The sequence below is a fragment of the Chelonoidis abingdonii genome, chromosome 1 (genome assembly GCF_003597395.2).
Source record: "Chelonoidis abingdonii isolate Lonesome George chromosome 1, CheloAbing_2.0, whole genome shotgun sequence".
NCBI classification, from domain to species: Eukaryota; Metazoa; Chordata; order Testudines; family Testudinidae; genus Chelonoidis; species Chelonoidis abingdonii.
The window spans coordinates 310,583,438-310,600,923 of NC_133769.1; the positions used below are offsets into that span (position 1 = coordinate 310,583,438).

At 40.6% G+C, this 17,486-nt stretch overlaps 1 protein-coding gene across 1 annotated transcript in view; it reads right to left on the bottom strand.

Annotated features, from left to right (window-relative positions):
* The window catches only part of ENOX1 (ecto-NOX disulfide-thiol exchanger 1), a 415,538-nt gene that overhangs the window by 98,912 nt on the left and 299,140 nt on the right, over positions 1-17,486 (bottom strand). Inside the window, exon 9 of the mRNA XM_032781770.1 lies at positions 4,233-4,339. Within this exon, the coding sequence (XP_032637661.1) occupies positions 4,233-4,339 (107 nt within the window). The remainder of the gene's footprint in view (positions 1-4,232; positions 4,340-17,486) is intronic.

Here is a 17,486-nt window from a genome sequence, read left to right on the forward strand (position 1 = left end):
GGTAACATCTGCATCTTGATTTGAAACAAATGACAGAGCCAACAGCCCATTCTCAGAAAACCCCCTACAAGGGCAGACAGTATGTATGTAACTAAGTAAATGATCAGGAAGCATGTGGACTTTATAAAAGTCCAGAGCATCTTTGTCCTCAAAGAATAAAACAGGACAGTAGTGGTGTAATGGCTGGCTTTTTAATGAGTGCAGCACAGGGAAGACTGAGAGAATTCTATTTTGTCCTAATAATACTGTCAGGTGTAACACAGGGATGTTGCACAGTGATTAGAGTAGAGCTTTTCAGTCTGCAGACAGCTAATTTTTCTATCGACAAAGAGACCAATTCCCAAAGAGATGGTCTGAAATCTTTGAAATAAGGAAAAGTCACGTGGAAGGAATAAATAGTGCCAAAGGTTCCAACTATCTACCCATACAATTAACAACAAACTCTTACAGCAGGATGGAGAAAAAAAAAGGAGGGTGTTTCCCTGGGGCTGTGCCTTGAGTTCATCAGTAAATGTCATACACCATAATAAAGGTATATGTATCTGTTAATCACTGTGAAGGCAGAAAGGCTAATTAATGGGTGTTTTACATGGGAATCATTTGAAATTCAGAGGATTGACTAAAATGGTAAAACCAGGATTGAATGAACTTATGAATTTTCGTCTTAAATGCAATTAACCACTTTGTAATTCCATATTGAAAATAGCCACAAACACTCTTTACTGGAGAGTATGCTGTATCTTCTTAGAAACCAAATGATTAATGTATTTTAGATTGCAAATGTCCCAGGAGCAACTATTTCAAAACTATCTTTAGCAGCCAAACAATAATCTTCTCCAGGAACCTCAAAGAGGTCCCTTTTTTCTTTGTGTTGAAAGAAAAGATCACATAACAAGGGGAGGTGACAAGGGAAATGTAAGCACATTAGCAAAGGAGGGAATAGTCAAATAATATGATTTGAATAAACAGAGCTATTTGTTGACATATGCATAATATTTTACAACTGAGAAATAGGAATTGTCCATATACATTGGTTCAACCAGAGATTTTAGAATCTCTTTTAATTTTTCTTGTTTTCTTTCTTCAGGAAGAAAAAAAGAGCAACAACTTTTAAATAAGCAAAGATGATTTGTGAATTAACATTTCTGGAAAGTCCTACTTTTAGGCATTTTACTTTTAAAATAAAATTAAAAGCCAGCAAATGAATGATATGATGTGTCCCCTTATGAAAAGTTAGTTAAGAAGGGATCATTTAAATCTGCTTCTGTAACAGATGACTGGAGGATAGCTAATGTGACACTATTTTTTAAAAAGGGCTCCAGAGGTGATCCAGTGGCAATTACAGGCCGGTAAGACTAACTTCAGTACCAAGAAAACTAGTTGTAACTATAGGAAAGAACAGAATTACTAGGCACATAGATGAACATGATCTGTTAGGAAGGAGTCAACAGGACGTTTGTAAAAGGAATTCATGCCTCACCAATCTATTAGAATTCTTTGAGGGGGTCAACAAGCATGTGCGCAAGGGTGATCCAGTGGATACAGTGTACTTGGACTTTCAGGAAGCCTTTGACAAGGTCCCTCACCAAAGGCTCTTAAGCAAAGTAAGCAGTCATGGGATAAGAGGGAAGGTCCTCTCATGGATCAGTAACTGGTTAAAAGAGAGGAAACAATGGGTAGAAATAAATGGTCAGTTTTCAGAATGGAGAGAGGTAAACAGTGGTGGTTCCCAGGGGTCTGTACTGGGACCAGTGCTGTTCAACATATTCATAAATGATCTGGAAAAAGGGGTAAACAGTGAGGTGGCAAAATTTGCTTATGATATAAAATTACTCAAGATAATTAAATCCAAAATAGACTGTGAAGAGCTACAAAGGGATCTCACAAAACTGGGTATCTGGGATACAAAATTACAGATTAAATTCAAAATTGATAAATTCAGAATAATGCACATTGGAAAATATATCCTAACTATACATACAAGATGGTGGGATTTAAATTAGCTGTTATCATTCGACAGAGATCTTGGAGTCATTGTGGATGATTCCCTAAAAACCTCAATGTGCAGCAGCAGTCAAAAAAAGTGAACAGAATGTTGGGAATCATTAGGAAAGGGATAGATAATAAAACAGAAAATGTCATAATGCCACTGTATAAATCCATGGTACGTCCTCATCTTGAATACTGCGTGCAGTTCTGATCACCTCATCTTAAAAAAAGATATATTAGAATTGGAAAGGGTACAGAGAAGGGTAACAAAACGATTAAAGGAGGAGAGATTAAAAAGACTGGCACTTTTCAGCTTGGAAAAGAGATAACTAAGGGGAGATATGCTAGAGGTCTACAAAATCATGAATGGTGTGAATAAAGTGGACAGTGAAGTGTTATTTACTCCTTCACATAACACAAGAACCAAGGGTAATCCAATGAAATTAATAAGTAGCAGGTTTAAAACAATCAAAAAGAAGTACTTCTCACAATGTACAGTCAACCTGTGCAATCATTGCCAGGGGATGTTGTGAAAGTCAAAACAATAATGGAGTTCAAAAAAGAATTAGATAAATTCATGGAGGATAGGTCCATCAGTAGGAATTAGCCAGGATGATCAGTGATGCAACCCTATACTCTGAGTTTCCCTAGCTTCTGATTTCCAGAAGCTGGGAGTGGATAACAGGAGATGGATAGTTTGATGATTGCTCTGTTTATTCCCTCCGAAGCATCTGGTATTGGCCACTGTCAGAAAACAGGATACTGGGCAATACGGACCATTGGTCTGACCCAGTATGGCCATTCTTATTTTCTTATTACTTTAACATAGTTGAAATAAAGTAACAGAAAACCACTTTTCACATCTCCCTAAAAGACAATAAAGAAAACACCCACATCCTCAACTTCCAGTTAAACAAAGACTTTATTTGCCACCCGCTTGAACTATTTATGAACAAAATGCAAAATACAGCTCTTAACAATAAATTATTCTAAGATTTTATTTTAAGTGTCCCATTATTGTGAAGTCATTCGGTGTTCGCCATAATAGCACTGATAATAAAAATTCATTTGGTATTCATGCGGATATTACATCTAGTGCCATCGGTATTCAACTGTAATTTAGCATTAGTTAATGGGCACTTAAAACGCAACCCAAATGATTGATATCACAGCACTTAAGTGTTTCTCAAACTAAGTGTGCAACACTTATTTTACAAGTGTACTACAGAATAATTAAATAAGTGCATCTTACCTGCTATAGTTTTTGTTGTGAGACAGGGAAAATCATTTAGAGGACTGTAATGTTAACAATTAATATACTGTACTACATGGAAATAAGCAACTGTATGTAAATTACTTTTACATAAAAAAGAAAGAAAACAAAGACAGTGGTACTTACTTTTAACATACGGGTTCATAGCGTATATACTGAATTAAAATCGAAAGCTGGATGACCAATAACACAAAACGGGACTACTACTTTCTTTGCTGACACTTGTGTAAAGGAAAGTGGAATCCCAGATCTCTTTTCTCATTTCCTTTGCTCATGCTTCTGACAGTCACACACGCACGGACTTGGATAGCCACCCTCATGTGTACTGTTATTACATTTATACTGCTGTGTTTGCCAGCCATGAACTTAGAGTCAATACAAATTTAAATGATTGATTGATTTTTTAAAGATGGACACAAAATAGATGGGAAAGAGTACCACCCATCTCTGGACTGAATATGCTTTACTGATTATTAAGAAAAGAAATCTTTATTTTATTTTCCAGCAAACTCATATTACTATGACCATATAACGATACAACCAGAACAAATATCTATACTACATACCTGTTTTATTTATCAGACCTCAGTGCCTTCCTAAAAATGTATTGTTTAGTATGCGAAAGACTTAATTCTAAAATGTATTTATTTTAAATATCTTTGCTAATTTCACCATTTCATTTCATTATTTCAGAGTGGTAAACATACTCCTCTAATGATTTCCCTTTTCTTGTAAAAGAAAAATAAAAACACATTGCTCTCCAACTTAGTGTTATTTAACAAAATTTATTGTAATGGGAGCAATGGGAGCAATACTGTCTCATTTCAGTATGTATAATGGCTAGTTGATTAACTGCTAAAACTACAGCTGTAAATATTGCTGAATGCTGCACGTCCAGCTACAGTCACACTTGTTCTGTGTCAATCCAGCTGTGAGATGACGGATAAAAAGTAATAATAAAATCACCAACCTCAGAATGCTTTCGCCAAATGTCTATGTTCTTTCGCTGAGCTTTCGAGAAATGGTCCCAAGCTTTTTGTCTGGTAGAAGCGTTGAAAACGGCCACAATCTGCTCAACTTTGGTGAACAAGGAAGTCAAACAAGACAAGCAATTTATGTTGTGATCACTATAGAGAATCAAAGCAAAGACACTAGGAGTCTATGGATGATGTCATTACTGAAATAACATCATCAATATCCATCCAATCATGTGTCTTTTGTACTTACATTTTATCAATGTTGGAGATGTCTCCCTTCAAGTCTGTCTCCATAACCTTAGTCTGCACAAGTTACAAATGTATACTGAAGAATTTGCATGCAGTTGCCTCTTGTGCATAATTTGTGTGCTGTGTGTATGTTCATATAAATGTTGGGGGAGAGCGGTTGTGTGGAGGAGGAAGAAGTGTTAGAGGCAAGGTGTGAGGTGGGCCCCACTCTAATAATATTATCCCAAAGAGGCCTTTTGAAGCTAGTGCAATGGTCCCCTAATTGCAACACTTTGAGGTGCAAGTATCCTAAGTTTGGTCACAATCCCACATTTTCCAACTAAAGGGACGGTGCTACCAGCTGAGCTGTTGTGCTGTTCTATCAGTTTAACCTGAATGAGCATCATTTTTGTAGAGAAGTTCTCTACGATTTAGTTCTCTGGATTCGTTGGCTAAACTAGCATTGTCTGTTTTGTAAAGCTGCCACGTTCTGTGTTTCAGACACTTTAAAGCCTGCTAGAATCAAGGAAAGGATGGTGAAACTCGGTTCATGTCCCACTTCCTGTGCCACCTGAGCTGGTAGCTCCATATCTTACCTCATCCACACACCTAGTTGCTGTTTTCCTCTCCCCAGGTGATTCACTTCAAATCGCGGGACTTTAAGGTTATGTTTACATTAGAAACAGTACAGTGGCACTGCACCTGCACTGCTGTTATGTGGACACTTATTACAGCAATGGAAGGTGTTCTTCCGTTGCTGTAGTAAATTCACCATTCCAAGAGGCGGTAGCTAGGTGGATGGAAGAATTCGTCTGTCAACCTGGTTCTGTCTACACTGGGGCTTAGATTGGCTTAATGATGTCTCTTCTGGAGTGTGAATTTTTCAAACTCCTCAGCAATGTAGCAGGTCAACCTAACTTTCTAGTGTAGACTAGTCCTCAGCCTTGGAGAATACAGTATGTGGAGCAATCCTGCATTGGCTTCCCTAGAATGGGCCAGATAATTTAATAGGTTGTTTTAATCTCTGACATCTATGATGTCTAACTAATGGATAAAGGCCATGGATGTTACTACTAAAATGATGAGCAGTGAAACAATTAGCAGTATTGATATTTAAACTTTCATCCTCAGACTCAAGCGATAAACACACAGACAAACAGCTTGCTTCTCTTTGCACTATTGTTCCAAGCTATTTCCAGATTCAGGAAGACAACACTAGGTTGAGTCACAAGACGAAGCTTTTCTTTAAAACCATCAAGGCTGGTTAATTAACAGCTAAAAGTACAGCAATAAATATATTTAATGAAATGTTAAACTCTGCTTAAACTACATAGGCTGTTTAAGGAGTACTGGAATGGCATTCTGGTTCAAGCTCTGACTAGAGTCACAATAATTTCAGCATATTAACACTTGTTTGGCTCCAAAAGTGTAGATATAAAAGGATGGAATTAAATTGTATATATTTATTAAATTAATTTAAAAAGATTAGAGTACCCATGATTATATGTATATAAATGAAGGCTAGAATTTAATGATTATGCTGCGTTGGTGACCCTGGTGCACAAAGTATCCTGCTTAAACAATCAGTGTTTGATTAGCAAATAGAAATTCAAATAGAAAAGATTCACAAAGATATGAGGAAGTGCTCGTTTACCACTTTCCACTAAAAGGTATTAATAGGATCATCTGAATTTTGTAGAAACCTTTGAAGTTTTAAGTGTTTAATTAAAAAGTTCTTTCTATAGGTGCTAACATCTATCAGAAATCTTTATCTTGTCATTTCAGAGGCTCTCTTCAGTGAAAACTCAAGGCAGGAAGAGGTCACAGAGATTTCCTGCCTTTCTTTTATAGGCAAAGTGAAGAGCGCATGGCAAGTCTTCTTCAATGATCAAAATTCTCAGATGTTCAAGAAATAAATAAAGTAATAAATGTTAAGTGTGCAATAAGCTAAAAAATTCAAGCAGTTATGCACAATATTATCCAAACTACAGCTCTGGATATACATAAAGGGAAAAAACTAGGAGAGAATGCTAAGTGCCCATTATAATTAACATAACAATTAATAATAGTTAGCACTCATAGCGCCTTTCATCCATAGATGTGTCAGGATGGCTTTTGAATTTCCTAACATTTATATATTAGCTCTTATCATACTTAGTTATTTTCATTTAAAAAAATAATTGAATATGAATAACTGGAACCCAATCATGCAGTCTTCACTCTGGCAAAAATTCTATTGATTTTATTTGCCTGAGTCAAGTCTCTGGAAATACAGAGAAGCTCCACTGACTTCAATCGAGCTATGACAATTTGCATCAGCTGAGGTTTTACTCCTTTGAGTTTCTCAGTTTTAGCTTAGGGTAAACCCATATAGGAGATATCAGGTTCAGAGAACCAGATTTTTAAAGGTATTTAGGTGCCTAAAGATGCAGCTACATGCTCAACTCCTATGGTGCCTAAATACCTTTTAAAATCTGGCCCTCTGAGCCTGACTCTTCCCTATATGAATGTATTCTCTGCCATACAGAGAATACTCAGAGAGGCAGAACCTCAGCTGGTGCAAATTGTCATGGTTCCATTGTAGACAATTGGGCCAATGGAGTTCTGACAATCTGCATCAGCTGAGGAGCAGCCCCAGAGTTCTCACTTCCAGTTTATTCATCCTTCCTTCAGGAATGAAGTTTGGCCAAATACATCTAAGGCCCTAGCTACTGACCCTGGCTTAGCCACCGTGTAACATGGTCAAGGTCCCTATCTGTAAAACGAGATTCATAATTCTTACCCATCTTTGTAAAGTTCCTTCAGTTCTCTGTGTGAACAGCATGGTAGAGTATAAGTGCTATGTACTATTATTAAGTATAATTAAATATTCACCAACAAATATCTGTATAAAATTATATAATAAAACATTCATTATGCATATGCAAAATTGCTTCTTGTTGATAGCGAATATACGTAACTGGCCAAATTTAATTTTAAGAACATCATTGTTCTGGAAGGATGCAAAAAACCCAATTCTTTTTTCCTTCAATATAATTCAGATTTGTTTCCAATTTTCGTAGAAACTCACTCTAAGGCTTTGTGATGCTTTATGTGGTGTGTTTCACACAAAGGATTATTATACGATTGTTTTTCTGCTGAGTTTTAAACCCTGAAAACCAGAGTTGATATGTAGGTGTCAGCGAATGATTCACAACTGCAGCATTACTATAAGATAATTTATTATAGGTGGAAACTTATATTAGGCATATTAAATAGAAACTTACATCATCATTGTTCAATATTTGTTGCCATAAACAAAGTGGGCCAAATTATTCCTTTTAAATGTAAATTAAAAAGAATATATAAACTGTAAATCTAAGCAGGTAGGGACAAAGAGGACTGATTGTAGGGAGAAGTGGAATATTTACAGTAGAAAATATGCCATAACATAGCATGTTTACTGAATGGAGAAAAGGTGGGGGCAAAGGGCTATACAGTTCTGTAGACAGGGAGACTATGGGAGAACACTTGTTTTCCACTATGTATATTAAATACATTCTTTCAACTACCTACACAAGTTAAGGCAGAAATTGCATCTTGAAGTTCCAGTAACAAGAACAAGCAACTCAAATTGTGCTTTGCTTGATACTTCATTGACTATTATGCATAAATTAAGTTCTTATTCCTTTTATGCAATAAAAATGTACATATGCAACTGAATGTCTCCCAGTACTTTACAATAAAAGGAAACAATGAACAAAATAGAATCCAGCTTGGCCTAAACTCAAAACAAAAAATCAGAACTCATATTATGGACAACTAATTCCAAAATTGAGGGGTATAGAATGAAATGGTCCAAACACTAAATGATTGTAGGTGGAATAATGGAATATGCAGCAATTTATCTTAGAAAGATTTTAAAATGCATGACAAGTGATACTGAAAATAAAAGAAGGATTTCATCCATAAAATTAAAGTTGAAAGGAAATTTTACAGTCAATATAAACATGATTTTGGAATAAGGACTCCAAGACAAGAATAATGTACATAGCCTAGTCTTGGTCAAAAGCCTGTCTGCTGAGTTCTGAATAAGCTGGAGTCTGCCAATCAATTTGGCAGGGAGCCCAGCAAACAAAGAATTACAGTAGTCAAGGCTAGATGTTATAAATGAATGGATTAGAGTCTCCAGGTCAGCTGTGGATAGAAAAGGGAGCATTTCTGGCAAGTGTCCTGATATGCATTTGGTGACATATTGACTATGTTCCAGCATTGAGTCCAAGACCAAAATTACCCTCAGCAACTTGACATGTGATGTTGACACAATATTTCAGTTAAGTGGCAGAGTAAAGAAAGATACAGAATTTTATAATTAATCGGGTCCAAAGAGAAGTATTTAGGTTTCAATGGTATTTACTTTCAGAAAATTATTTGTCATCTGCACATTAACAGCCAAAAGACAATAGAGCCCATTCATTGTTACCCAAGATACTGCCAGAGAGGAAGAAACAGAACTGAATGGCATCAGCAGAACAGAGCAGGTAATCTATAAAAGTTAAAAATACCACCCATGGAAAGAGTATAGGAATGCAAAGTACATACAGAGTAGCATATGCTGGAGTTCACTAGTCAATTAGACATGCTATGATAGACCCCATAATGCATTTATACGATAGAAACCTACATCATACTGGCTGTGCAACTACATCAACAAAGAGTAACCAGAAAGCCTGGTTTGAAAAGAAAATGAGGGCAAAGAGAGAATGACCGTTTGCTACATCTCAGTCAGAAAATAACAGTTTACCAGGGTAAATATATCTCTGTGTGATCAACTGACAAACTTGCTCAGAGTTGCTACATTTTCTTCAGGTTAGAGCCACTGCATTGTGAAGGGAGGCTGTCACATCTGCCAATCCCATCTCACAGGAAAACTTATGAGAGAGCCTAAGAGCAGAGAAGTTGTACAAGGAGCCTCCTGAGGAGCTCCTCCCACATTGTGTTGGTGGGTGGGTGGGAGGGAGGGTTTGTCACTGGGAAGACTAAAATTCCCCCTCCCCAACAGGGGTGGCTCCATGCCCCAGCACACCAAGGGCGTGCTTGGGGTGGCAAGCCGTGGGGGGCGCTCTGCCGGCACCGCGAGAGCAGCAGGCAGGCTGCCCTCAGCGGCTTGCCTGCGAAGGGCATGCCTGCGAGAGGTCCTCCGAAGCCACGGGACCAGCGGACCCTCCAAAGACAAACCGCCGGAGGCAGCCTGCCTGCCGTGCTTGAGATGGCAAAATCCCTAGAGCCGCCCCTGCTCCCCAAGTGCCAGGAATCCAAAGGGATTAATGAGAGACCACCGCCAGCCATGCAGAAGCTCTGAGTATATCCTGTTGTCTATTGGTTTGCTGGCCGTAAGACTTCAATGGAAGCATGCTACCAGGGATACCCCCTTGCCACGTCTGCACTCAAGGTCACCCTTAAAATGAAGATACTCACCACCTGGGGGTTCTCTGGGAAAGGATCTGTTGCCCCAAGTTGCATAAGGTTTCTTGGGATATCTCCATGGTCTCAAGGGGAAAATGATGTGAGTTCCCCTGAAGTGCTCCACACCCAATGCAGGGTCACTTCCTACCACCAGCCCAGCCAGACTGTCCCTTTCCCCTATATGGATCTCAGCTTTGGAGAGAGCCATAAGCAGGGGTTCTGAGAAGGGAGATGCTGCCAGATAGGCACTGAAGCATACCTTCTGCATGAGAAGAGTAAGAAATGAGCATGAAGGCCCCTCTCTCTGCATGGATCTAAGGGGTATGATTCAGCCCTCTCTTATTTACATACTCTGTCCTCATGAACTAGCCACAGCGCATTTGAGAACAGATAATGTATCCAGTATTAGGGGGTTTCTGGGTCAGGAACATTGACCCTAACCACAGTGCCCTCCTGGCCCACTTTACTATAGTCTTCCTCCCAGTCATTGCTCATTCTTAAATAAAAATCCCCCTTGGCTGGGACATCTAAAGGTCCTCCATACCCACAGAAAGGAAGTAGTGTCTAGGTGTATCAAGTATGTGTGTGTAGATATATCTATTTATACAGATACAGATTATATAGAATCATAGATTTGTAGGACTGGAAGGGACCTTGAGATGTCATCTAGTCCAATTTCCTGCACTTATGGCAGGACTAATATTAGCTAGACTTTTCCTGACAAGTGTTTGTCTAATCTGCTTTTAAAAATCTCCAATGATGGAGATTCCACAACCTTTCTAGGCAATTTATTCCAGTGCTTAACTGCCATGACAGTTAGGAAGTTTTTCCTAACGCCCAGCCTAAATCACCCTTGCTGCAATTTAAGCCCCTTATTTCTTGTCCTATCCTCAGAGGTTAAGAAGAACAATTTTTCTCCCTCCTCCATGTAAAAACCTTTTATGTACTTGAAAACTGTTATCATGTCCCCTTCTCAGTCTTCCCTTCTCCAGACTAAACAAACCCAGTTTTTTCATAGGTCATGTTTCCAGATCTTTAATCATTTTTGTTGCTCTCCTCTGGACTTTCTCCAATTTTTCCACATCTTTCTTGAAATGTGGCACACAGAACTGGACATAATACTCCAGCTGAGGCCCAATCAGCGACACACACACTCTTACAAAAATAGTTAGATTTTTTAAAATCTGTTGCTGCAAGCTTCCACCTCACACCCCACTGATCAGATTTGTACAAGTCAATGTTGCTTGTTAAGAAGTTGGGTGACTGGCAGTGATATTACCTGAGTTTTGCATGTAACTATATACAAATTATCTCATATAAGTGGAGGGAAAAAACACTTATAAGTGTTTTTATCCATTCCACCTTGCCTAGCCTTTCGTTTGCAACACTAATTATAACCACCTTCCCTTCTCATGATGTCCTTCTAATTCACTGTCATTGGGATGGGCATAACTTGGGGGCAGTGTGGGAGGGCACTGAGCCCCCCCAAACTGCCTGCATCAGGCAGGCATGGAATTTGCCTCCCATGCATGGCCCCTTTGGCCTAGCTGGGGCTGCACCCCCAAATATATCAGTCAAACTATCCCTATGATCATTGGTTGCTGTCCTTTGGACGTGCTTTTCTCTTACCAAGAAACAGCATGAGGAAAAGATAAAGAGGGAATATCCTGGGAATATTGAAACTTCCATATGCCTCAGAATCCATAACAAAACAGGCACAATCACTTGTTCCAAAGCATTTATATTAATAATTAAACAACACTTACTTCTAGAAAAGTAGAAACACTTCTTGTTGTATGTTGAAACAACAGTATGTACTTAAATTAAACAGAGCTCACCATGTCCTACAAGGGATTGCTAGAAAATCTGTCCAAAAAATAAATGTTGAAAATCTTTTAAGATGTGAAATGTGGCTTAATTTACAGTGAAGAAACTGGCAGCCCAGTGTAACAAAGAGCTTTGGCACACTGCCATGCAATAAATCACTTGAATTTAACAAGACCACTACACCTACATGTCATTTCTCAGCAAACTGGAACCTGTCATCAGGGCAGTGTGACACAGTAGGGCAGGTATAGATGCACAGTACCTTCTCTGTTAATGCTGACATTGTACAGTAAGGAATAAAGCTTGTGGACTATACTCTGACATCACAGAAACAAATCTAATACAAAGAAAGAATCTGTGCATGCGACTGTCTTCATCACCTTGGCTGGATTTCCTGCTATCCCTAATGTACTGTCTGTAATTAGCTGATCTCCTTGATAATTGGAAAGATGTGGTTTTTGTTGTAGGTGGCGGATAGTTCTATAGATAGTCAAGACTGTCACAGCTACTTCTGTGTTTTTATCTCATCAGGAAAGAGCTCCATGAGGAGGTCCTGAGAGGAAGAAGCCTCATAAATGTGCATGGGCTCTGACAGGTTCCCCTATGCATAGGAACTCTCCTGAAATAACAACCTACCAGGGCAATAGAGCATGACAGCTTTATGAGGCTCCTTCTTCTCAATGAAGACCATGATGGTACATTTGTTTCAAGTGTCAGATGGCTTCCTTTGCTGAGGAAAAAGACAGGGCCTCATTTGTCAGCCATAAAGTCATCATCTCATCCGAAAAAACTTTCTAGTTTCTAACACTGGAAAACGCTTGCTTCCCCCTATTTTGCACAAACCCTTCCAAGCCCCCATCTGTTATATGCAACCTGTGCCTTCCTCCTCTCCTTTGCTGCTTCCATTCTCACCCTCTCCCTTTTGCATCGTTTCTCCCTCTCCATCTCCATCTTTCCTTTGCTCTCACATTTTTGCCCTGCTCACACCACTCCAAATAGCTTTATAATAATCAAAAAACTACTACCTTTGGGCCCAATCCTGTGAACACTTACTACCGGACAGAGCTCTCTAATGTGAGTGTTCCCAGTGAGGGCAGTAATCATGTCAGCCAGTAATATTAGCAGGGTCTGGTCCTTCATTTATAAACAACAAACTAAATCAAGTTTTAAAAGTGCAGCCATCATGAAGTGTGCCCAACTAACCAAAAGATTCACTCTATCTCACTGGTGTAACCCCGTCCTCTCTTCCCTGCTCCAGTTCCTTATTATCTTCACTCACCACGTCATGTCCACACAGTAGTCAGCTTCCACTTCAGCAAAGCATTTAACATCTTCTTAACTCCATACTTATTCAGAAAAGCACTTCAGCATGTTCACTGACTTCAGTGGGACTTAAGCCATTGCTTCAGTGCTTTGAGACTTGATCCTGCTGGGTGCCAAGTGCCCTCAACAAGTGAACACCTTGCAAGATCAAGATGAATAGAGATGTACTGCTGAAATGAAGCCTTAAACTGAAAACTCTTTAGAAGCTAACTCTTTTATTTTATTGTAAAGTACCATATGCATTTATAGGCCTATATAAAACAATACATAAAAATAACAGTGAGATGTCTTATTAGTGAAATTCTGGCTCCACTGAAATCAGTAGCAAAACTCCTTTTCGCTTCGATCGGGCCTAAAATTACACAGTACTGGAGAAACAAAGGAATCCAAGATGGATGAAACACATGGAGGGAAGTGATTATTCCCCTCTATTCGGCACTGGTGACGCCACATCTGGAGTACTGCATTCCACAGGCACCAACTTTCCTTGGCGCCGAGAGGTGCTTGCACCCCCCTGCCTTGCCCCCAGCCCAGCCCTGACTCCTACCCCACCCTGCCCCTATTGGACCCCTCCCCAATTCCCCGCCCCTGCCCTGCCTCTTCCCCGAGTTCACTGCATTTCTCCTCCTCCCGCTCCCTCCCACCGCTTGCCACACGAAACAGCTGTTTTGTGGCGCAAGCGCTGGGAGAGGGGGAGGTGGGAGAAACAGAACTAGACAGCGCACTCAGGGGAGGAGACGGAATGGAGGCGGAGGTGACCTGGGGTGGGAGGGTGGGGCGGGGAGCTGCCAGTGGGTGCAGAGCACCCACCAATATTTCCCCATGGGTGCTCCAGTCCCGGAGCACCCACGGAGTCAGCACCTATGCTGCATTCAGTTTTGGGTCCCCCACTACAGAAAGGATGTGGACAAATTGGAGACAGTCCAGTGGAGGGCAATGAAAATGATTAGGGGGCTGGGGCACATGACTTATAAGGAGAGGATGAGGGAACTGGGCTTATTTAGTCTGCAGAAGAGAAGAGTGAGGGGGGGATTTGATAGCAGCTTTCAACTACCTGAAGGGGAGTTCCAAAGAGGATGGACCTAGGCTGTTCTCAGTGGTGGCAGATGACAGAACAAGGGGCAATGGTGTCAAGTTGCAGTGGGGGAGGTCTAGGTTAGATATTAGGAAACACTATTTCACTAGAAGGGTGGTGAAGCACTGGAAACCGGGGCGGCTCCAGGCACGTGCTTGGGGCGGCATGCCGCAGAGGGGACTCTGCCAGTCGCCGGGAGGGCGGTAGGCAGGGTGCCTTCAGCGGCATGCCTGCGGAGGGTCCACTGGTCCCGCGGCTCCAGTGGATCTCCTGCAGGTGTGTCTGCGGAAGGTCCCCTGGCCCCACGGCTTCCGTGGAGCCGCGGGACCAGCAGACCCCTCCGCAGGCACGCCTGTGGGAGGTCCACCGAAGCCACGGGACCAGTGACTGGCAGAGCACCCCCTGCAGCATTACACCATGCTTGGGGTGGCGAAATGTCTAGAGCTACCCCTGACTGGAAGGGTTACCTAGGGAGGTGGTGGAATCTCCATCCTTAGAGGTTTTTAAGGCCCAGTTTGACAGTTGGCTGGGATGATTTAGTTGGTGTTGGTCCTGCTTTGAGCAGGGGGTTGAACTAGATGACCTCCTAAGGTTTCTTCCAACCCTAATATTCTATGACTCTATGATTCTATGACAAAGGAATGAGCCATCAGACAACATTAGGATTGGAGATTATGGCTATACAACAACAAGAAGGTAGATAGAAAAATGAGTCAAGGAAGAATAACAACACTGGACAAAGCTACATGAAGTCTTTCAACCTAGAACAGGTCCTCTGCCATTGCAACAGCATTTTGGACGCAACATTTTTAAAAGTATCTGTATGTAAGAATATAGAGACTCAGTTAAGGCTTACTAAAAAAAATTATTAGAAAAAACCCAAACAAACAAAATGCTGAATTAATATACCAGCCAAAGGGGCTAAATGGATCATAAAGGTCTTTTAAAAATATATCAAAGGAAAAAGAAGTACCAGAGGATAATGATATTAATGATTAATTTTTTTTATTTGTATTCTGTTAGCACCTAAGAACACTAGGTCCCATTGTGCGAGGCACTATACAAACACTTCATATGAGACCATCCCTGCCTTGAAGAACTTAATGATGGCTCGAAAAATTACTGAAATAGCTAACTCCAATTTTTGTAATTAGTCTTTCGCAAAAGGAATAAGGAAGACTGGGCAATTAAGGAAAACCTTTTTTAAAAGAGCTACCAATAAAAAGCAATTAGGGGAATACTAGGAACGTATGAATACTTAGAAGAAAGTCTGGATGATCTACATCCTGGATGCTAAGATACTTAACTAGCAAACCTATCGTACCTGTAGCGGAACTGACTGTATTTCTGAAAAGTCACGGAACATACTATGGAGTTAATGGATTATGGGAGAAAGTAATTGCTGTGCTGATATTTAAAAAAAAACAGGTAAGAAGGTAAGTGATCCTGGTAACCACCAACACGAGTCTCACTTCTGTCCTGGTAAAATAATGGAGCACATAACCTGGAAAAGGGACAAAACAAAAACAAGGTCCATTCCCTTTTTATTATGCATGAAGAAGGCCTGGAAGGATTTTATCTAAGTTTGGTTGGGGGGTTTTTTGCTTAGATTTTTACATTAGAAATTCAGGTCCTGTCTAGCTGGGAAGACTCTGATGACTTTAGAACCGAAGAAATCATATCACAAGGGAGTAAACTTCAAGCAATTGAGAGGGGAAAGGAATTTTAGCCAGACTGTTTAGAACATGTCTTTGTTAACACCGATATTTCCTTGAGAAAGGACATTCAATTCCCCTTCATTAAAATGTGAGAGCACTAACAATATAAATCCTTTGAGATATACAGAAGGTCCTGGGAATGGCCAGGGAAGATCAAAGCTGACATTCATGATAATTCTAAGGTAAAAAAACTACATGACCCTCACCCCCCCCCAGCCAAAAAAACCCACCTTTCAGACTCTCATTATAAGTCATAAAGAAACGAATGGGCAGTTGAACAGTATCTCAAAAGAAGTGGTGGGTGTTATGTAAAGCCTCCGCTCAAATGTGATTGTAAGATCTGTAACTTGTATCATTAAGTTCTGAAACCTTTTTGCAGACTTTGTAACTTCAGCTATTGTAGCATAGCCTTTTACGTTATGAACCCTTTGCAAGCTCTGTAACCTTTCCAAGTTACCACTTGTATGAACTTCCAAGCTGTGTAATATCCCATCTCGCAATCAGAGAGAGTTTGAACAAGGAAGTGTGTGGGGAAGATAAGGGAGTGTGAACAAGGGAGTGTATGTGGGACTGGGCGGACAGGAACTGCAAGGAGAAAGGAGCCAGGTGTGTCTAATATAATCTGCCGTGAGAAGGCAATCACAAAGTGCTGCAAAGAAACGAAGAACCTGGTATGCCTGAAAGGAACTGGTCTGGGAATGCTTCTTGGTGACGGACACAGAAGGAAAACTCAGTGTATGTGACAGGAACCGCCCAGTTCCAGCAAAAGGAAGCAGTCGTGCACACAAGCTGCTGCTTCTTGACCTGTTCAGCCGCCTGGATTCGTGACCGCAGGCGGACCTGCCAGATCTACCACACTTTGGCTTCTCAGCCTCCATGCTGTCTCCAGTAACTCTCTGCTTGTGTAAGTGTGTGGGTGCATGAGGGTCTGAATGCAGTGAATGTGTGCGTGTATGAATAAGCTCCATCTCTTTTCTGTCTGACCTAACAGCAGCGTTGTAATAAAACTAATACAAGTGTGACCCTGGGTTGGTTTTTAAGGGAACAGAAGTAACATTAGTGGTGGAGATGCCAGGGATTGAACCCAGGGCCTCATACACTAGTGTTATAGTTGGGTGGATAAAGACAGAGCACCCATCTACTGGAGGGAGGAAGACTCTAAGGGCTGCAAGGTGGAGTCATAATGTGCTGATTGAAACACCACATTCCTTTACACAATGATCAGGATGCTTGGAGAGACTTTGTGAGACGGATTATGCTGTATCCAGGCAGAGAAACTTTTCCGCATAGCCAGATAGTTGGCCTAGTCAAATCTTTTCTACTCTAGTGGCTAGTCTACACTAGAAGCGTTACATCAGGATGCTTGGAGAGACTTTGTGAGACTGATTATGCTGTATCCAGGCAGAGAAACTTTTCCATGTAGCCAGATAGTTGGCCCTAGTCAAATCTTTTCTACTCTAGTGGCTAGTCTACACTAGAAGCGCTACTTCAGTGCAGCTGCACCAATGCAACTGTGCCACAGTAGTGCATATGGTGAAGATGCTCTATGCCAACAGGAGGGAGAACGACACCGACTTTGTTGTGATGCTTCTTTTTCAGGACCTGTGGAAGCAGGGAGATGGGAAGAAAGG